General features: G+C 37.6%; 1 protein-coding gene across 2 annotated transcripts in view; it reads left to right on the forward strand.

Moving 5' to 3' along the window:
* Positions 1–433: 433 nt before the first annotated feature.
* ALDH1A2 (aldehyde dehydrogenase 1 family, member A2) overlaps positions 434–22748 on the forward strand; it is a 138317-nt gene continuing 116002 nt past the window's right edge. The window contains exon 1 of one of the 2 annotated variants that reach the window (XM_006894503.1): positions 434–801. In XM_006894503.1, the coding sequence (XP_006894565.1) occupies positions 685–801 (117 nt within the window). In that variant the 5' untranslated portion in view covers positions 434–684. The remainder of the gene's footprint in view (positions 802–22748) is intronic. The other variant, XM_006894504.1, reaches the window with a different exon arrangement.

Genomic DNA, 22748 nt, shown 5'->3' on the forward strand with positions numbered 1-22748 from the left:
GTTAAGTGGAGTGGGCTGTCGGTGTTTGCGAGGAGAGGTGTCGTTGCAAACAGCCTGGTCCCCTGCCTCTGTGAAGGGAAAGGAGGGCGTCTCTGGAGGTCTCCCCCAGGAAGGATGGGAGTGGGGGTTCAGTTAGCACTGGGGCTGGGGTGAGAGGAGATCGGGGACCCCGCTGCAGCGTCCCCGTGGAAGTCGCGGCCTCGTCGCCCACCTCCAGACCCGCGTCTCGGGCTTCTCCGGCCCAGACTGCGCGCCCCACTCCCCTCTGCAAGTCAGTGCACGGCCGGGCGGCGCTCGGCTTCCGGGGCCACGACCCTCGCCTAAGTGCGCCACCCGCCGGGTGCTGACGGCCGCAGAGCTAAGACTGGGTCCCGCTCGGCTCACCGAGCCCCACGCGGCCGCGGCGCAGGCTCCCGCTCGAGCCGTCGGGGACGAGGGACGCCAGGCCGACTGGAGGGCGGGCGCGGAGCAACCGGTCAGCGGCGCGCGGGCCGTGGACTTTATGTAAATCGGGGCCGCGCCCGGGCCTCCTAGGTAGGATGGACCAGCCCCCAACGCCTCGGCCCTCACGTCCAATAAGAAGAGCCCCAGCTTGACACCTGCCTATATACAGGCGAGCGCGCCCTGGCCGCGGACCACGCACAGCCCCCACGCCGCGGGCGAGCGAGACCTCGGCCCGCCACCATGACTTCCAGTAAGATCGAGATGCCGGGCGAGGTGAAGGCTGACCCCGCCGCCCTCATGGCGTCCCTGCACCTCTTGCCCTCGCCCACCCCAAACCTCGAAATCAAGTACACCAAGGTAAGTAGCCGGCACTCGCCCGCGGGCCACTCAAGACTTTCTAGAAACTTCTTTCCCCCGATCTTTCCAACGGCCGAGGGCGGTGTGACGGGCCAGCCTGCCCTCTCTGCACGGCCGAGGTCCGCCTCGTGTGGATTTGGCCGTCCTGCCTGGGTCTTGGGACTCCAGGGAACGTGCCCCACTCCGAAGCGCAGCGCCTAGAGGTCGCGGTCAACGGCTCCCTCCGTAAACCGCGTCTGCTGCTGGTTTCTGCTCCTTTTCTTGGAGCCTCAACTGCAGCGGAGGAGTCAGAACCACTTGGGCTCCTCAGAGGGGAGAAGAGGAGGGTTTCTCCGCCAAACTGGCCTGGCGGCCTCGGGCGCTCCTTCTCGGTGCTCCGCGGGCAGGGGCCGCTCGGCTGCTCGGGATCGGGTCCCCCGAGGGCCGCTCCGCGCGAGGGGCTTCCCTGCAGCAACGTGTCAGGACGCGCCGAGCAGCCCAGGCTCCTTCCAGCGATTCCATCCAAACCCAGCTGCAGCTTACAGTAGATCCCGTGTCCACGTTTCATTTGAATTTTGTAGGCAGTGGCGTTTTCCCGGGAAAATGCCAAACAGCTCTAAACGTGCTCAGATTTAAAAGTTCTCTTTGGGAGTGCAAAAGTACAGTTTTTTAAATAACGAATTCTGACAATCTGGATTTGCCATGCCAAATTAATTTTTTTTTGTTCTAGTCTATAAAAATTAGTAAAAGGTTCGCCACCTAGTACAAATGGAATATCCTTCCTTTCTGCATGTTCTAGATAGGAGAAGGTATTACACGGAAGGTTGCAGTGTTTTGGCCAGCGGGATATACAAAATTTAAAGTCACGTTTCTTAGATTCATTTTACAATTCTCTTACATGATTCCGTCCCTTTCAATCAGTTTCTGCCCTGACTTCTCCCAACTGACTTAAACTCATATGTGTGCAGAGTATAGTTAAAAACTATTTTCTAAAATGCTTACTACAGAATAAACGAAGTTTTGTAAATAAGTAAATTGTTTAAACAAGAAACAATGCCAGAATATTGCAACTTTGCTTTCATTGAATTGTAATGTACAAATCGGGGTCATTCAATATTAAATGACGGTTTAGGTGGATTTGATGTACCTGTTAGCTTTTTTTTAGATGGTGTAACAAATCTTTGAAAGCCTTTCTAATGAGAAGTCGTTAATGGTTACGGCCATTTAAGCATTGTTTGCATAACAATGGCGTTAGTGTGTGGCGGTCTCTGGGTTTGGAACAATTGGGGGTGGTAAGTGCGGCATAAGTTTTGTTTTATAAAGGTCCGGAGCTTCTATAGCCTCTCTTTAAAGGTTTAAAGATAACAAGGCGTATATTGAGAGTAGAACTAATTCTCAGAGTTGAGGCATTTGGAAGGGTTTGATTCTAATCTTAATTTTCCTCACTGTCCCTGAAAGAAGTTTGAAGTATGCAGTAGGTATCTTTCTTGGAATTTAATTTGGAAGTGCCTCCAGTTTTCTTTTCCTCTCACTAACCCCTTTCTCTTTTCTTTCTTGTTCTCCCCCAGTAGAAAAGACAACTGATTTATAGCTAATTGGAGCCTTTAATGTGGTGTCTTTTAGCTCCAGGAAGACTTTTATCCAGTATCCACTTTCCCACTTATTACAAAGAAAAACAATCAGAAATGAAATAATGGGTTGTAATCTGATTCTTTAATTTGTGGGGAGGAGGTACCTTATATTTGGCTTGACAAACAACCCTCATAAACACTGTGTAACACTAATCTAAATTCTAGCTCTTGTCACAAAAACTTGTAAAATCAAGTATCTGTGAACATTGCCAGAATATTTCCTCCTCTGTTTAAATTTTCTTGGACAAGCAATTTGGGGGGTTTGTTGTTTGGCTGTATGGTGTGGTTTTTTTTTTAAAAAAACTTGAGGAGTAGAAGCTTTTTGATAGCTATGGGTAATGATTTTTTTTTTTCTTAAAAGGAAAGTAAGATTAATGAAGAGTCTTAAAAAATTCACTTAGGATTACAAGTGAGGGAAATTATATTACCAGTTTCAAACAGAAGCATGAACAAAGTAGAATGGACAGCTAGTCTTCTACAAAAGTGATGCCGTATTCATTAGGAATTTTTTTTAAAGGTAATGGCTAGAAAAGTATCCTGCATTTGGGCCTATTGAATAACACGTATAAAAGGAATTTTGTTAGAAAATGGTGCTATGTTTTAAGCATATATAGGTGGAACATAAACGACTCACTTTTGTTTAGTTAAATGAATATGATTTTCCTGTGCAATTTTTCCAATATGATTTTGGGACTACCACAAAATCAAGCAACCTGTAATATATATTTAGACTGCTTTGCCCTTATGATCTTGAATTTTGCTACCATCCTCCTCATTTTTTGAGATCGTCTTTGTGTGAAAAGTCTAGGGAGGTCATCAGATATAAAGACTACTGCCTTTGGCTACCAGAGAAAGAACCAGGGAAAATGCTCCAGAGTTAAAGTTCAATCCTTAAGGATGTTTCAAAGGGCTAAATATGTGGGTTTGTAGTTACTTTAAATTATATTCAATCTTTAAAGTAAACATTATTTTCTCTGAAGTTCTGTTCTTAAACACTATATAGCCTTATTGCAGCAAGCTAGAAATCACATTTTAAAATTAATCTTTATTAAGGATTATGTAAAAAGACTGTTAATTAAGAAAGTAATGATAACTCTGCCCATATTATGTAGCAAAGGACCAGTTGGTGACCAAGAGAATGTGTATTTCTTGCTTGTGTTCTAAGAAGCCTGCACAATTTGAGGGACCAATTTGGGGTTAAGAGAGTGTGCATCCCTTGCATATATCCTTAGAAGACTAGTATATGATTCTGATTGCTTTTTAGCAGTTCACTTATTCATGTTTTTCAAGGTATTTCTGGTTTATCAGTGTAATTTTCAGACTTTTGTGTGTGTCTTGTTGTTGTTGTTAGTTGTCATTGAGTCATCTGTGACACACAGTGACCCTTTGAACAACAGGGATATGTATAACCTGAAAGCCCACTGCCTTCTGGTCTATGTCAACTCTATAGCCAGAGTAGAACTTGCTCCATGAGATTTGTAAGGCTATAAATCTTTACAGACTGCCATGTCTTTATCCTTAAAAGTAGCCAGTGGGTTCAAACTATTACCTTTTCAGTTAGTAGCGAGGCATTTTAATCACTGTGCCACCAGGGCTCCCAAGAGCTAAATAAAACTTTTATACATAATTGCAAAATTAAGGCTCAGCACTCCAGAGTAACCTTCCAGATTCCCAGGTCTAAGGAAACTTGTCTTTATCTTATATCTGCTTTCTCCACTGCCCCTCGCCCAACATTTTGAAATCTCTCTTTTGTTTTGTATATGTATAACTTTAAACTTACCCAAAAAAGTCAAGAGCTGTGGTTTTCATCCAGTATGATCGAAACCTATAGCATTTGTTGTGTACCAGCGTCCTAAACAGGAAGAAATAAAAGGCAATCAACTGGAAAATCAGTAATGATGTACAGTTGGGTGCCTACTGTTTATTTTATTATTCTTTAACAAGCTCATTTAATGTTGACTGTTTTCAAGGCTCAATTTCAATTTCATCCAAAGGCTATATGAGTGGTTGTGTCTCTAGTGAGGGTTCTTCCTGCTCTCCTAGCTGGGCTATGAGTCTGTGCTTTTTAAAAAAAATGCTTTTTTTTTCTTCCCAAAACAGGCTGTCAGTAAGAACAGTGGTAGTTCAATCAACCTCTGCAATAACAAAATGAGGATAATAATGATACTATCATTATTAGAAAGTTATTTACATCGTGTTGTTTTTGTTGTGTCTGATGGTGTCCTTAACTCTTTGATATGTATCTTCTTTTATCCTAGGAAAGGCCTTATATAGTCCAAAGGTGAGAATAATTGATAAGGAAGATCTTGGACTTTCAAAAGTTGATATTACTTTTATATTAGTGTATAGATATTAGTGCACTTACTTCACTAAACACTTATTTTTTAATTTAAAATTTCATGTTTATATTGCTGCTAATATGTATTTGAAGATTATATGAACAAGTTTGTTATTTGTGATGTTTGATTCACAGACTTTAAAATACTGTTTGTGATAGTTCCTTGAGTTTTCATTATGTCTAAGACAAGATTCACTCCTGCCCTAGCTATCAGTTCTTACAAGGTAGATATAAGTCTACTTACTTCAAACCTTTCCTCAAGATTGTTTGTTTTAATCATAAACTGCAGTCAAATTGCATGTTTATAGAGGTGTGTATTATTTTTTAAAAAATCCAACACCCCCCTCCCATTCTTTCATCTGTCACATTTTTAGTATGTCTTTGATGTTTGTAACATTTCTATTTAACCCAGAGAAGCTAAGCAGTTTTATCACAGGACTTGAATGAAATGGTTACCCTGAGATCCTGCCCCAACACCATACTTTCTACTGATTGTGTTAACATTAGGATCATCACTTGTGACACTTCTTTCTATAAAATTATAACTTTTCTATTTTATGGTAGATAGTTTCTCTGAGGAGCCTGTGTAGTGATGTTTGACTTCCTTATAATTAAGCTAAAGAAAAGTTAAGCATGCATAGCTAGTGCTTTGTTTTATCAGTGAGGCACATTAATAAAACCATGACCAAATCAGTAAGAATTCCAAATATTAACACATGTAGTTCTCTATCAGATCTTTCATAGTGTCTTATTGAATATGAACCCCAGTGTATTCTTTTTGTCTTTTCCATTATTATAGTGACAACTTGGCAAGGATCCAGCATAATAGACTTTATGATCAATTTTGTAAATTATGTTTTATTGGAACATAGTCACACCCATTTGTTTAAATATTGTTGAGCTACATTAGGACTTGAGCAATTGCAGCAGAGACCTTAGGTCCCACATTTATGGAAAAAGTTGAGATATAGAAAGGTTGTGAAGTTAGAATAGGCCTTTGTTCAAATCTTGATCACTTTTTAGCTGTGTGAGCAGTTAACATTTCTTTATAGTACCAGATGTCATGCCTAATCTTGAAGATTCAGTATTAATCAGGGTATATATGATGTATCCATTCAAAGAATTTCTTCTCTGAGTCTCATTTTCTACATCTGTCAAAACTGAGATAATAGTACCTATCTTATGAGACTGTTGTGGTATTGTGCACCATAGATTCAGATCCAACCCATAGCTGACCTTCTGGTGGATTTTCAGAGGCAATTAATCACAGAAGAGGAGATTGCTCATTCTTCTACCACAGAATAGCTGGTGGCCTCAAACCCAGTACCTTTGGTTTGCAGTGCAGCTTCTTGCCACTAGACCACTCCCTTATGAGATCATTGTCAGTACTAAATGTGAAAAAGGCATATAATGAAAGCAAGGGCCAGTGCCACAGAGTCAATTCAAATTCATAACCACCCTATGGGACAGAGTATAACGGCCCTTATTTTTTTTCTAAGGCTGTAAATCTTTATGGAAGCAGACTGCTGCATCTTTCTTTAGCACAGGAACTGATTGATCAGCTTTGGTTAACAGTCCAACAATTAGCTGTTGCATCCATCACCAGTGTGACTTCATAATGACAATTTCATTTAATTGTTGCAAAATTATGCATATATATGAATTATAATGATATTTGTAGTTATAATTAAACAGAGGTCCAGTTTTAGGAGATAAGAATTGTATAAATTTTATAGCACTGTTTGCTATTTTAATTGCTTACGAAAGTATAATCATGATATATAGCAGTGAAGTCCTAGCATGATTACACTGAATTTTCCCTGAGTAAAACAATTCCGGAGTTTTATCTTGGCTAGAAAATTACTAAATCACGTCATTTTCCAGCCAATTTTTTTGAAATTCCCAGTACTTATATTGAAATTCACTATTAATATGCTTCCTCAGTATACCCAACTGAGTGAGCCTAATGTTTCGGTTGCAAGCAGCCAGTTCAGATATTTTAAGGTACTTGGACAGAGATACTACCAAATTATTATTGGTCTGTAAACCTGGGAAATACAGTATTGTATGGAGACACCATGAAATAGTAGATAACTTTAGAAAATGGAGATTAGTTTATATAACTTAAAACTAAAGCACTTTCTTTCACTGGTTCTGATTACCCAAAATAGCATGAGAAATTTTGGAGGAACTTCTCAGAAAGTAAACGCACCAAGCAGTCGCTATCTTGGAAGTCCTTCAAGCATTTCTCTAATCTCTTCATTCACTGCAAGAAGTCTTTGAAAGCCATTTCCTCAAAACCTAATGAATTTAGAGGTGATTGACACAATACCACCTTGGTTAATTTTTAATTGCCATCTCAGATGTCTCAGATACATCTTTGAGCTCTATTTCATCTTACCTTTCTGATCTGTGAACCTCTCTGAATAGAAAATTTCTTATTTTCTTTAAGGCTGGCAATTCTCTTGTTGCTTGCTTATTTTTAAGATGTAGTTATGTTTAAATTTTTTCACTTCAATGTAATAACTCTTATGAGTTTATTTACACTAAGTGTCTGTTTTTTTACATGATTTGAAAACATTTCCAGCCTTTGGAAACTCCCACTTGGAATAATAATTGGGTGATTTCAGCACTTAGATTTTCGTTGGACTTTAAAGAACCTTTCCCTGGGGCCAAACATGGAGATCTATTGACCTCTCTAGAATGTGGTGAGTGGAGACATCCTTTTACTCCACCCTCAGAAGTAGTTATCTGCTACTTTCCTCTTCAGAGGATGACCTTTGGAGAGTGGGTGGTACCAATTTCTTTGTCTTTTATCTCTCTAGAAAGATAAAATCTATTGTCAAGATTAAACAAAAACCATTTCCTTTTTATCCAGGAAGAATTTGGACTATCAGGGTACCAAAAATCCTTTCTAATCTTGATAATAAAAGATAGGAAATGATTTTATATAGTGGGAAGGAAAACTTAAGAAATGAATAGTGTTGATGGTTGCACAACATGTTGAAAGTAATTGTCATTCAGTTTTAAATATGAAATGACAAATGTTGAAATGGCAAATCTTCCTGTATATACCTTTTCCAAAATTAAAAAAAAAAGTAATTTAGTCCTTTTACTTGAATTGAATAGGACTTCTTCAGTATAGATTTGTGTTGCTAAATAGACAGCATTCTACTGTACATAAATCAGCAGTCCCAGAAGTGTTTTGATTTTGCTTTGTTTTGAAGGAGTTCACCCTCCTTTTATTATGTTCCTGTAGTGGTTTTAAAGACCCCAGACCTAGACCCTTGCAACACTGGCCAACACGTAAGATACAATAAAGTAAGGCAGAGCTCTGAGCAAGACCTCTGGGTCTTCGTTCTTTGGACAGATGGTGATGGCAGCAGCACTCTGCTGCTCCTGCTCTTCAGGTGGGCAGAATGGCACTTCTGCCTCACCATTGGAGGTTCCTCCAGTTTCTGAAAGCATCTTCAACAGCAGAAGTGGCAGCAACAGAAATGAGGTCGACTGGAGGTGGGCTCATATAAGGTTTTAATAAGTTGGTTTACACAAAGTCTAACTACCATAAGATTCTATTTCAAAGAACATGTTAAACACTATACTTCCTGAAACTGTGAAGAATTTAAATTATTCCTTATCATAATAAAATAGTATTAATTTCCTAATGTTTTAATTAATTTTTAAGCTCAAAGCTGGTATTAAACCTTTGTGTTTGTATTTCACAAATTATTTTTTAAATTATTTTCTTTCCATAAGTGGTTTAATTTATATATACATATTTTTAATCCAAAGGAGCTATTAAAGAAGAGTGCAGTCCTCCAACTTTAAAATTGAACATAGCTTTTCTGTATATATTACTTATATATTGCTAACACAGTTGACTACTCAGTTTATTTTTTTAAGATGAGCCTATAGTATCTAGACTACATGATTTGTTTTCACTTCTTCTACATGGTACTTTGGTACTTAACTTTTTCCTAGCTGATGTTTTGTTTTGTTGTTTATTTTGGTTTGCTTTGGTTTTGCATACCTATACTGACAGGCTGTTGTACATAGGGTCGCTATGAGTCGCAAACGACTCGAGGACACATAACAACAACAACAACTGACAGGCAAATTTGTTCTTGGAGAGGGTGCAACCATTGTGCTCCTTAGAGGCAAGGATGATGAAATTACTTCTCATATACTTAGGGCATGTAGTCAGGAGGGGCCATCTAGTACTTGGAAAAGGACATCATGCCAAGAAAAGTGGAAGATCAAAGGACCAGACTGTAATAATGGGCTCAAGCCTATCGCCTATGGGATATTGTGAGGATGGCCTAGGATAGGGCAAGGTTCAGAGCTGTTGTTCGTTGGATCATTGGGAGTGACTATTAACTCAAAGGCACTTAACTACTACTACTTCCAAATAGTATTAGAATATAAGTTTTTATTCATTTTGTTATTTATGAAACACCTAGATTAGTGGCTTAGCAATGTAGCTTCTTAGGAACACTTTATGAATAAATAAGTTATAATTTTCTTATTATGGATCCTATATTCCTGATATGGTTTAATGTTGACCGATTTTTTCCTTTTTTATTGTGATTTAACGAAAGTTTACAGAAGAGTTGGATTTTCATTTACTTATTGTTGCACATTTGCCTCTCTACCTGCCCTGCTCATTTTTAAATTAAACAAACATTTAAGTTTTTCATCATTTCCTCCCTCCCCCGAGTCCACTTTGCTATGCACCTCTTATTCTATACTGTTGTCATACAGATAATGCCTAATCATGTAGTCTTTTTTTTTCTTCTATCATCTTTGTGTGTGTGTGTGTGTGTGCACGTGCATGCGCGCATGCATGTGTTTCACACTATTCTTCATTAAAATTGTGGAATTATTTTTTGTTAAATGTCTCTCTGTATATACCTTCCGTCTTATTTAGAGGCTTCCCACATCATTCAAGATCTCGCTCATAGTAGTTAGTATTGCAACTTGAGGCTTGAATTAGTTCTTTAGCTCCTTAAGCTTCATAAATGCTGAGCATGTTCTTTCATTTTGGTTTTCTAACTCCAGCTCTTTGCATTTTTTATTATAATAGTTTATTTTGTCTTTTCAAGCTGCCCTTTGAAGTCTTATGTTCAGCTTTCTTACCTCTACTCTTCTTCCCTGTATTCTCTATTCTAGTGTAAGTTGCACTTTTGAAATCCACTTTGGTCTTTTATTTCTTTCCTGTAATGACCTTTGCTTGCTTCATAGATTTCCTTGACGCTGCCCATAACTCGTCTGGTCTTGGGGCGTTAGTGTTAAAGGCATTAAATCTATTCTTCTAATGGGTTTTGTTTGTTGTTCGGTTGTCTGGGTTTTGTTTTTTTTTTTTTTTGTTTGGGTTTTGTTTTTGTTTTTTGTTTTTTTTTAGTTTATTGGGCACTGACTCAAGGTTATATTTTGGTTCTCATAATTTGTTTTAATATTCTTTAGCTTCAGTTGGAACTTGCACATGAGTAATGGAAAGTTTGTTCCACTGTCACCCTCTGACCTTGCTTTGATTATTGGTATTGAGCTTCTTTATCAACTCTTTTCATTGAGAGAGTCAGTCTGAATCCTGTATAGTTGAGCAGGTTAGGTAAAGGTGTTATCATTGTTGTTGTTAGATGCTCTCAAGTCAACTACCACTTATAGTGACCCTATGGACAGCAGATTGGACCTTTGCTTTATCCTGCTGTCCTGCACTATATGCACACTCTGCACCATGCTCAGGCCCATTGTTGTAGTCAGTGGATTAGTCCATCTCAGTGAAGGTCTTGCCCTCTTTCACTGACTGTCTACCTTTCCCAGAACGTCTTTTGCCAAAGGGTAACCTCCTAGTCACATGCCCAGACAAAGTTTCACCATATTTGCCTTAAAGGAACACCCTGGTTGAACATTCTCCAGGATAGAATTGTTCTTTTGGCAGCCCATAATATATTCAGTATTTTTGTCTAACACCACAATTCAAAGGCATCAATTATTCTTTGGTTTTCCTTACTCATTATCCATTGACTAGGAAACAGTTGAAAATACTGTGGCTTGGATCAGGCATTGCCTTAATTTTTAAACTGACATTCTTGCTGTTTAATACTTTAGACAGGTCCTTGACATCAGATTTTCCCAATACAACACAATTTCTGATTTCTTGACTGCTGTTCATATGGATATTATTGATTGTGGATCCAAGTGAAATGAAATCATTGACAACTTTAGTGTTTTATTTGTCATTATATTGCCTCTTGGTCCAGGGGGAAAAGTTTTTTTCTTGCTGTTGAGGTGTAAAATCATAGTGAAGGTTTTAGTATTTGATCTTCTTTATTAAGTGCTTCACGTTTTCACTTTCTGTACACTTGCTTGTGTTTTCTGCATAATATAGGTTATTGATGAGTCAACCTCAAATCCTAGTGCCACATTCTTCTGTTACTGCTGCCATATAGTCCATCTTCTTGAATGACTTATTCGGTATAGAGACTGAATAGGCTTATTATTAGTGAAGAAAGGCTGTAACACTGACACACAGCTCACAGCTCTTTATTTTTTAACCATGTACCTTTCTCTTGTTCTGTTTGGAAGAACATGCTTGACTTTTTCTCATGATGAAAGAATTGAAGAGCAAATTCAGACCTTGTGGATTCTGTGGGTAAAATCTTGAGGGATAAAGGAATTATCAAACAAGATCAAAGAATACACAGTCACTGTACCAAAAAAAAGACTTGGTCAGCAGTGAACCATTTCAAGAAATAACATATACTCAAGAGCCAATGATAAGGTAATAGTCCAAGCTGCACTGAAGGCACTGGCAAAGAAAATAAGGCCCAGGAATTCATAAAATACTGAGATCTTTCACCAAACAATTACAGACCTGTTAAACCCATGCTTACTAGTCTATGCCAAGAAATTTGGAAGACAGCTACCTGACCAACTGACTGGAAGAGATCCTTATTTATTCCCATTCTACAAAACAAAAAGGTGCTCCATAAGAAAGTGACAATTATGTAACAGTATCATGAATATCACATACAAGTAAAATCTTGCTGAAAGTTATTTTTTAAAATATTTAGAAGGTTTCATCTATAGGGAGTTTCTAGAAATTAAACTGAATTCAGAAGAGGTCATGGGGTGATATATATCATTGGTGATGTCAGACAAATCTTGGCTTAAAGCAGAGAATACAAGAAAGATGTTTACTTGTTTTATTGACTGAACAAAGGCATGTGAATGTATATATCATAACAAATTGTGGATAAGTGTTGAGAAGTGTTCCCAGAACATACTACGCTCATGCAAAACCTCTATGTAGATGAAGAAGCTTTATCCATGTAAAGTTTATGTTTTTTAAAAACATGTATTTTTTTAAATATTTGCAAACAAATCATTGATTGCACAAAATTTTATCATTAAATATTCAGCTTCTTTTCTGTTATCAAGACTCTATTTTCCAACTATCAGTCTTTGTTTCCAACTTTTCATTCCAGTCACCAATTACTGTAAATGCATCTTGATTACATATTTGATCAATACTAGACTATTAAAGTTGGTACATGTTCCCAATTGTTTCATGTTTGGCCTTAGTGATATTTGAATAATAGTTTTATTAGTAAGTCTTCCTTTTATGTTTATGAATAATTTCTTTTACTCACAGTATTGTATTTCAGGTTATATTTTGAAATGTTTATTATTAATACTACAGTTTCCAAGTATATTTCACACATGCTTACATTTAACCCACATAGCCTATTAATGTAGATATTATATGAATATTATGAATGACTTTTTCCAGGTACAAGATCTAAATCCGTTGATGTTGACTCAGTGTCAACTCACAGTGCCCTGTAGGAAAGAACAGAATTTTCTCCTAGCTGTGCCAAAGCTGCAAACAGCAGACTGACACAGATTTGTCCCTTGGAGAAACTGGTAGCAAACTGTCAACCTTCTAGTTAGGAGCAAAGGGCTTTAACCAATGTAACACAGAGGATTTTTTGTTCAGTAGTTTTTGTTATGTACCATTGAGTCGGAACTGATTCATAACACACCCTCCAGCAGGTTTTCAGAGACAGATTGTCCATCTTTCTCACTCAGAAGAGCTGGCAGATTCGACAATCTGGACAATTTCCTCCTGTGCAGTTTACTGTTTTTGGGTAGTTTAAGGGTTGGTTTTCATTGGCATATAAAATAGGCCACCAGAACGCCCTTGTTCAGTAGTGATCCAAGGCAATTCTAGGACACAAACAATTCTCTTTTCCACATTCATGACAAGAATGACACAAGAATCACAACAGAAACAATAAAATTTTACTAGTAGCCTAATGCTCTGTTGTGTGTTTTATAGGATAATTTCAAACTCAGTTCCTCTGACAACAATTTTCAAAAGTAATACCATTTGATATTATAGCTACCAATTTACTATTATCTTTACCGTATAGAAATATAGAAGTGCCCATTATAACAAACAAGAATTAATACAATTTTCCACTTTAGATATGAGTTGCTTGAGTAGATAAGATTCAAGTTTATACCATAAAGAGCACAGGGTTCTCACTGGTAGGATAGTCACACTCCGCCCTTACTCACTCCTGTTTGATTTGTTTTTGCTGTTTTAGTTTGGAGTTTATTTGTTTTGTTATTATTCAGAGAGTTCTTTTTATGACTACTAAGATTTACTCGAGAGTGAAGGGGCACAGGGCCATGAATGTGAATATATTTCATATTCTTTCTAAGGCTTCCTTTCTCCTCTCCCATAGGCCATCATTCTATGCAACTTGACTACTAACTTGTGTGGGAAAGGTATTTTCCAGAAAGAGTTGTGTACAAATGTTCCATCTTGACTTTAATGAACAGTCATCTTTTATTAAAATTCAATTAGCATCAATTACATTTTGTTATGTGTACCTTATGTATTGCTGTTAAATAACTTATACATTTGATGATATTGTACCAAGAGTTTAGATTGTTGTTTAATACCAGAAATCTAGTTTTCTTTCTGGACTTGAATTTTCTTGAGATCTGAGACTGTGGCTGTGTTGATCAGTGTGTTGCATGAAGGTTTGATTTCAAATGCATGAATAATTTTCAGTGACAGAGGACATTGGTGATTGGAGTGCACAATTTGTAATTTGCTCTAAATGACACAGCACTAGCACTAATTTCCAAAGAAAATAATGTTGCCTCTAAGTCAGGACTTTATAGTCTCCAGAGTTCTTACCATCTTTCGAGAGAACACATTGCCCTTTCTCCTTTGTTTCTCCCATGTCAAGCCTACTGTGTGTTCTTACCTATCCTTCTACGTTTAAAACATTCATATTCACTATCTTCTCTTGCTTTCCTAAGTGTTGCTCTCAGGACAGGCCCTTTATGACTTTCCCTCCTTGGTCAGACTTCTTTACCTGCTTTCATAAAATGTTTAGCTATGCCTGACTGTCTCTTCCAACTGTTGGCCTAAATGGCCCTTAGGGAAACCAGAAGCAATGAACCTGGAATAACCACATTTGACTTCTGTGAGCCCTCTGGAGAATTTAGTAATTACTTAATGGATTGGATTGGCGACATATAGTGTTCCAGATAACAGCTTGGGTTGCATTAAATTAACCTTCACAAATGGGTATTTATTGGTGTACTCTTAAAAGACTACATGTGTTGGCTGTAATTGCGCTTCCACGTTTCTCAATGCTGATAGGCATTTGTGCTGAGTGAAAAATTTCTCCGATTAAAGCCTGGGTGGTAGTTCTAGCCATTTAGTGATGTGCGTCATTGTGTTCAGCGCATTGAGCATAAATCCTGTCTTGTAAACAGCAGGGAGACTAATGAGGTTTGCCCACATTCTGGTATCATTACCAGAAATTCCAGCAGAGAAAAAGAAGGGTTAGAAAAGAAGTTCACAAAACAGTGATTATTGGAACTCATGAGGGTCTGAATTGAGAGATTATTGCTCAGGATTCAGTATAGACAAGCACAGATAAATATAGATGCATATACAACACTTAGCTAAAAAAGAAACTGATTGTTTTGCTTTTAATGAACTAAAAAGTCACCAACTTAGTGCTAAGAAAGATCATGCTGGTCTTATCTATGAATGTCTCTAAATCTCAGTGCTAATAAGGGCATTCTACTGAAATAATGCAGCTGTTAAAATGAAAGTAGACTCCTGGCTTTCTTTGAAATCACCATCACTCTAGCCAACTACAATTTCATACCAGTTTTAGTCTCACAACTTTCAGAGTGCTTCTGCAGTCATTTATATAGAGTTACACACAGAGGACTTCTGAACACATAAAAACTTTTCAAGAAGCCTTTCAAGTGGGATTTTTATAGATATATTTTAAGTATTTATTCTTATCATTATTTTAAGTAACTTGCTTATTTGATAATATCAATACCTGGAAATCCAAGCATTGGTTAATATCTAAATGCTAGTTTTCTTGCTAGATTCGCATTTTCACGAGAGCTGTTTTCTTGACTATCTTAATGCAATGTGGTCTATACAGAGTTGTTTTTCGTGAATGAGTAAAATCTCATTATATTCAGAGCCACAAATCAGAAAACAGAAAGTAAACTCAGGATATAAATGCGTTGAAATAGCTTGTATTCTTTGTAGGACAGAAAACTCCCCTCCTCCACTCTCACCCCTGTACTCTTTCCTTTGAAATAGAAACCCGTCAGATGCATTATAGAATAGTGAACAAGGCTGTGTTATGCCCCCAGCTCTGTCATGAAATTAATGCTCATTTACCAGTTTTAGTACACAGTAAATATTTATTGAATTAATGAATGAATGAATCACATACGTGCTTGCTAAGTACCTACTTAATGGGCTTTGGAGATGGAAAAAAAAAAAGAATCCAACCCCAAAACAATTGCTTTGTGATAATAAGTTTCTCAAATTCCCTGTGCATGAGTCTTGTTACTTATAATGTAAGAGAATAGAATGAGATGGCTATTTCATAACTTATGAAACGATTGGGTTAGAGTAATTTAAGATTTCTTTACCCTTCCCTGACTCTTTAGAATTCTTTATTTCCCTCATAATAAAATATTGGGCTTGCTTGCATATTTATTTTTAGTTTTTCAGGGACCCAAACTTTATACTTAAATGACATTTGTTTAAAATGCTTTCCTCAAAATATCCTTATACACCAAAGAATAGTACACAAAAATCTCTATTGTGATCCTTCTACTATAAATTAATAATAGCATGCATTATGAGTTTTAGAGAAATGATTCATGAGTCATAAAGACCCACTGGAAATCAGAATATTTCTTACTTGCTGCAGGCTTAATTTCCCCCTACAATTTAAGGAAGAATTCCTAATTTTAATATCTGGTAATAACAGGAAAAAGAAAAACTCTGTTGACACTTTCTCCCAAGCCATTTCAACAGCTTTTCTTCAAGGCTGGACTCCTGAAAACCACAGAGGGTCAGGTAAACTGTGGTGAGGGAGAAGGAACGTGTCAGAAACTTACTCCTTTTCACTTGAGTCTAATAGAGACTTAGCACTTTGCAGGTCAGTGCCACTGCTATTTGTCTCTGACCTAAGAGATCTGGAGTTCTTCACATCAAAACCACATCTTGCTGAGCAGAGATCAAACGTAGGAAGGTAAGGATTCTACCAGTGATTTATCATGCCAGAGAGAGTGATCAGGCCATATGGGCCACTGCAAATGAAGTTGACATTCCAACAGTTTCTCATATAGACCCCTAATGTAGTTAAGGCAAGTTTTTCTGGTTGAGAAATTCCAGTTTAAATGGCATTTGTTACCAGGACTTCAGTGACATTTCTTAGCAGGATGTAACTCTAACATGAAGTATATTCCAATATCAAATCCTAGCATTGTGGAGTTTTTTTTCTATATTTTGGTTTAATAGAAAGTAAGAATTTCTTGGCCAAGTATTTAAAGATGAATTTGAGTTTTAAAAAAATATTTTTCTCTCTTTTCTAGGACATTTTGCATGTTTATAAAGGCTAAGTGTGAAAAGGAATAAATTAATCACTTAAATACAAAATAAGTATAATTGTATTTGAGGGGGAGTTTGCTGATATTTTAGTAAAAGATTTTTATTTTAAATGAATTTAATAATCTCTAATCATTTATATCAAGAGTCATGTAAAACGACTGTGCTATATAACAGTCAATTTGCATTTTGTCTATTGTCACAAGCAGATGTGCAAGAATTATTCTTTTATTGGTTCTAAAGTGAAGTTAGTGGTCTTTTCAGTTTTAGAATGTACAGTTCAGTACTTCAGCTCATAACAGAAAAATAATACTGAGGTTTAATGAAATATTTCAAGACACGACTTTCAGATTCAACTGAAGATGCATGTTTTGTTCTTTTTGTGTTTTAGTTTTTAATAATGAGAAAAAAATCCTATAAATGGCATGAGGTAAGTCATTACAGCTAGCTTTTATCCTGTAATTGAAGTGAATTTGCTGAGGTATATCCATTTATCTGAACATAAGTTAAGAATTAGTATTCTGAACTGATAAAGTAACTGTAGAGGGCAAGATTAATAAGTACAAAACCAAACTGAAAAAAAAAACAAAACCAAACTGAGTGAAATAATCTCTTCATTTTTGTTTGAAACTGTTGGAACATATACAAAATTCATGAAATAGTTTAGGGGAATGCCAGGTAAAACCTATCATGTTTCATTTGAATTAAGATCACAATGAATATATTTTAAGAAAAATTATATTCTATGATTTGCCAGGGACATGGGGGCATGCTTTTTTTTACTAAAGCTTTATAAATTGTTTTTCTAAAATATTTATTTTAACTCAATATGTATCTTTCAGTTGCTAAATATGTTAACTCTAGAAAATTATGCAAACAGTTTATGGAATTTTTTGTTATTGTTGCATAGAATAATGTGACTAGTAAATAAACATTTTCATTAAAAGTAACTGCTGATAAAATTGATGACCAGAGGAAAGCCTTTAAGATTGTTGCCCTCTCATAATAGTGAAATAGACTTCCTCCCACAACTCCCCCCAAACTTCCTAATAATACTAGTGAGTAAATAAGAGGTCCTTTGTAAAGTTTACTTAATCTCCTAAATGAATTGCTCAAATCTTCTAATTCAGAATCATACAAACAAACACATTGAGATTAGCTCAGTGCTTTTTCAAATGGGGACCCCCATGGCTTTGAAAATAAACACTTCAGGCCCCCTTCTTCCCAACACCCACACCCATTAGCCTTTCTGATGCCTTCCACTTGCAAATGAACAGATTGAACTCTCAGAAAGACAGAAGACTAATTAAACTTAAGGAAGATAGGCAAAGAACATTTGTTTCCAAGCTGAAGACAAAAAGAAATCATGTTACATTCCCCTTTCTCAAGAGTGACAGGAGTGCATCAAAGCCCTTTACTCTAAATTTCCTCTTTTCAAAGTGTGTTTTCCACTCAATCGCTCAGTCGCTGTAGGAGTCAGTCAGCCTTAGCGTGCTTGAATCTGCCTGCATTCAGGCAGACAGTCAGAAAAGGGTAGCAATAAGAAATTCCTAAAGAATCTTTAATGTTTCAGGTGCTTTCACTGTCTTTACCTTCTTTGTCTTTTTCCCTGGGTGCTTCTAGTGATTTTTATAAACCCTTAGCAAAGGGGTCTTGGTTACTGACAGTTAAGAGAAGAATAAATGAACAAACAACAAACGGCTTGACTAGATTTTTTAAAGCAATAATAAATTTTCATGACTTGATTATTTCCTTTAGAAGTCAAATTAGTTATAAATTAGGGTAAATAATATATGTCAGCCTTTAAAATAATTTTGTATTTAATATTCTTAATGAGAACAATTGAACCACAGAAGGGTTAAATGACACTGAGTCACACCATCTAGTAATCTTTATATACAAAAGAATATGGCCAAAAGAATTGAGAAGGCACATGAGAGCAATAGACAGAGCCAGACAAACCACGTCACTGCCTTTGAGTTCATTCTGATTCATGGTGACCCTCCACTGGGCTTCTGAGTTTGCAGATCTTTACTGGAGAAGACTGCCCAACTTTATTCCACAGAACAACCGGTAGGCTCACATCATTGACGTGTGCCACTAGGACTCCTATAAGAGAAATGAAGAGGCAAAATTGGATCTCAAGGCACTTTTTAGTCCTTGTATTAATTGTTAAAAACCAGAAAGATTTCCATGAGCCCCAATAGATCTAGATATATGTGAGCCTGTATATACAACAAATTAAATCAGGAACACTTAGCACTTTGGGTATTTTGAAGGTATAATCCTGCCATAAGTCTTAGAATCCTGAATCTGACCGATCTACACTACAACACACAGGTCCCTAGAATTTCTCCAGAACCCTTGAATCCTAGTGATCTACAGTCATGCTGATTTTCCTAAGGAGTCTTTCTGAGAGAGGAACCAGGACCCTCTTCTCATACTCACAGCCTAACATCATTTTGATACAGCTTTGTTCCCCTAAACTGGCCAAACTGGCCTGTCCTCTGAGCAACAAGGTGGGGTACATGACCAATGACCTTTTGTCTCCACGCTTTCTTTCCTCAGTGTCCTTTTCACTTTCACACGCAAACTCTTTGCTACCTGCAAATATCCAATTTTGTTTCTGCCTATTGCTTTCTTGGAGTTTGTGTTATCATTGCAGGCTAGTGTAAATGGGTTGGCCCCAAAAATTTGTTTTCAAATACCCAGCCTCTTACTCTGACACACTTTAGATTGATATTTTAAAGCTATTTTAAATTGTTTCCTCCTGGCTTGCATTTCTTTTGATCTAGTGTTGTCTGAATATTGTGAAGGACTAATTTGCAGTCTCTTGAAGGGAAGACTCCTTTTTGAGATAGGACTCATGGTAGGTGGAGTATAAGGCAGAAAATATTAGATCTGATGTTTAATACTAGTAATTGATTAAAAATTAGAATTAATAAATTAGGCTTTACAAAGTGAGTTTTATAAAACCATGAGTTTTGGTAGTAAAAGATTGTACCTTAAACAAAGGCCAAAGTCTCTATAATATCAAAACATTGACTTTAAAGTGAAAAGCACAATCAATCATCTAGGTGTTTTTCCTATACAGTGCCATTTGGGTGTTTTGTTTTGTTGTTTTTCACTTTTTAACCAGATGTTTTGGCGTGAAGGAAAGAACTGAAGCAAAGACCCACTTTTGCTCCAACTGCCTAAATATTTCAAGAGGGTATTCTGCTTTTGGGTTTTTTTCCCCTGAAATGCTTCATTATTTTACTTTATATAGGTAGAGTCCTAATTAGATGTAAAAGAAATTGGATTTTTGGTCATTAAGGTAAAAAATACTTTTCATCAAAGGCCACCAGCTTTACAGACAGAGCACCATATTCTAGTAATCATCAATACAGTTTTCTGTGGCAGTAGAAATTTCATTTTATTCACTTGAATGTTTATAGTATTTTTTTGTCCATTATTCCTTTAAAGAAGTTTTAGTAGAAACAGTGGAGCAATCATGTAAAGAGGTAACTAATGCACAAGTCCTTAAACTATTACATTGTTTAAGGAAAAGTAATTTAACTTTTTCATATAAATAGACCAATCTGGCAGTTAATTTGGTAGCTGGTTCTTTCTTGTGGTGTGCCAAAAGGAGTTTAGTGGCAAACTGAGTAAACTTCAGCTGTCCAAGGCACAGTCTACTGTAGGGTTTAATACAAATCATCTGAAGCATTTACTACTAAAAAACAAAACATTTTATTACAGAAATAAAACATGGCAGCTTTATGCCAGAGATTGAGTGAGGATAGGAAATTATTTACACCTAACTCCTATTAATGCCTGCTGTTCGAGGAGTTCCTCTGGGCCTTAGATTTCCCAGCTAGGGAATTCCTGGCAGCCTCTGTAGTCATGGGCACTTGGCTGTGGGCAGAGAAGTGTGGCAACCTTTATTTGTCCTCCACTATGTTTCTGATGCAAAAGTGGCAAAGAGAGGTGACACAGATGACTGAACATTATAGTTTTGAATCTTCTTCCCAGTAACTAACTATTGAAACAAAAAAATGTGTATCAGTTTTTAGGTGAATCTAATCTATGGTGACAGATGATCATAATACTTAATCTCACCCCCACTCTTTTCTCCAGTTGTAGTTGTTGTTGTTGATTGCCTTCAAGTCGAGCATGACTCATAGTGACCCTATGAACAAAAGGTCTGAAGCCTTTCTATAAGTATTGACATTTATCAAAGTTCATAGAGTTTCCGGAGGCATGTTGTTTAGAAAGTGGGTGCCACTCCTGCTTCCAGTTCTCCAGTTAGCGTAATTTATTATCTCTTTTGGGCACTAAGCACATGCTAAGTGCTATGCAGGATATGGGAGAAACCAAATGAAACTGGGGTCTTATCTGCAAGAACTTAATGAAAGGGCAGACTTTCGTTTTAGTTAAAGAGGCAGTAGTCATACTTAGCTTCATCTCACTTGATTGTACAGCAGTCCTAAAAAGTTGTTGTGTACCATCGAGTCAGAACTGATCCATAGCTCACCCTCCAGTGGGTTTTCAGAGGCAGTTAATCATACGGGAGGAGATTGCCCATCCTTCTCCAGCAGAGCTGGATTGCAGCTCAGCTTCTTGCCACTAGGCTACCAGTGCTCCCTTGTAAACTAGATAGGCATTATTTCTGTTTTTATAGAAGAAAGGGCAAATACCAATAGATCCGTATTTGTTCCCTTTCCCAAGAAAGGTGATACAATTGAATGTGGAAATTATTGAACAATATCATTGATATCACATGCAAGCAAAGTATTGCTGAAGATCATTATAAATGGCTAGAACAGTACATTGATAAGGAACTTCCAGAAGTTCAAGCAGGATTTAGAAGAGGCTGTGGTACCAGGGATAACATTGCTGATGTCAGGCTGAAAGTATGGAATACCAGAAAAGTGTCTATTTGTGCTTTATTGCCTATGCAAAGGCATTTGACTGTGTGGATCATGATAAATTGTGGCTGACACTGAGAAGAATGGGAATCCCCGAGCACTGAATTGTGTTCATGTGAAATCTATACCTTGACCAGGAGGCTTCTTTGTGAAGAGAGCAGGGGAGCACTGCATGGTTTGGAAATGGGAAGGAAGTGCACCAGGTTTGTATTCTCTCTCCACCTATTCAGTCTGTATGCTGAGCAAATTATCTGAGAAGCTGGACTCTGTGAAGAGGAGTGTGGCATCAGGATTGGAGGGAGATTCATCAATAACCTGTGTTAGGCAGATGACACAACCTTACTTGCTGAAAGTGAGGTGGGCTTGAAGCACTTGTTATAGAAGGTAAAGGAATGCAGCCTTTCGTATGGATTGCATATAAATGTCAGGAAAACAAAGATTCTTACCTCTGGACTGATAAGTAGTGTCATGACGGATGGAGAGGAGATTGAAACTGTCCACAGCTTCATCTTGCTAGGATCCACAACTAAACACCCTTGTTACGTGCACTCAGCAAATAAGGAGAAAATCTGCACTGGGAAAATTGCAGTGGGAAAATCTGTAGTTAAGGACCTTTCCAAATTATTGAGGAGTATTGATTCCACTGTGAAGACTAAGTAAGGTGCGTCTGATTCAGGCCATAGGCTTTCGGATTACTAGCTGTGCATCCGAGAGCTGGACAGTGAATAAGGATGACAGAAAAATAATTGATGCCTTTGACATGTGGTGTTAGAGAAGACAACCGAACATTCCAGGGACGACCAAGAGAACGAATAGATATGCTGCAATGCTCCATAGAGGCAAGAATGGTGAAGCTTCACCTCACATACTTTGGACATGTTGCTAGGAGGAGCTATTCCTTGGAGAAGGACATGCTGCTGGCAAGGGTGGAGGGTTGATGAAGGAGAGGAGGACCCTCAACCAGGTGAATTTATATGGTAGTTGCTGCAATGGGCTCTTGTGTGTCAGGAAGTGTGAGAATGACTCAGGATAGAACAGGGTTCAAATCTTTTGTTCATAAAGTCGCTATGAGTTGTTTTCAATGCGATGACACCTAACAGCCACAACATCACTTTAAGCAGCTGGCTCAG

The sequence above is a fragment of the Elephantulus edwardii genome, unplaced genomic scaffold (assembly GCF_000299155.1).
Source record: "Elephantulus edwardii isolate Elephantulus edwardi_28Jun2011 unplaced genomic scaffold, EleEdw1.0 scaffold00145, whole genome shotgun sequence".
Classification (NCBI taxonomy): Eukaryota; Metazoa; Chordata; class Mammalia; order Macroscelidea; family Macroscelididae; genus Elephantulus; species Elephantulus edwardii.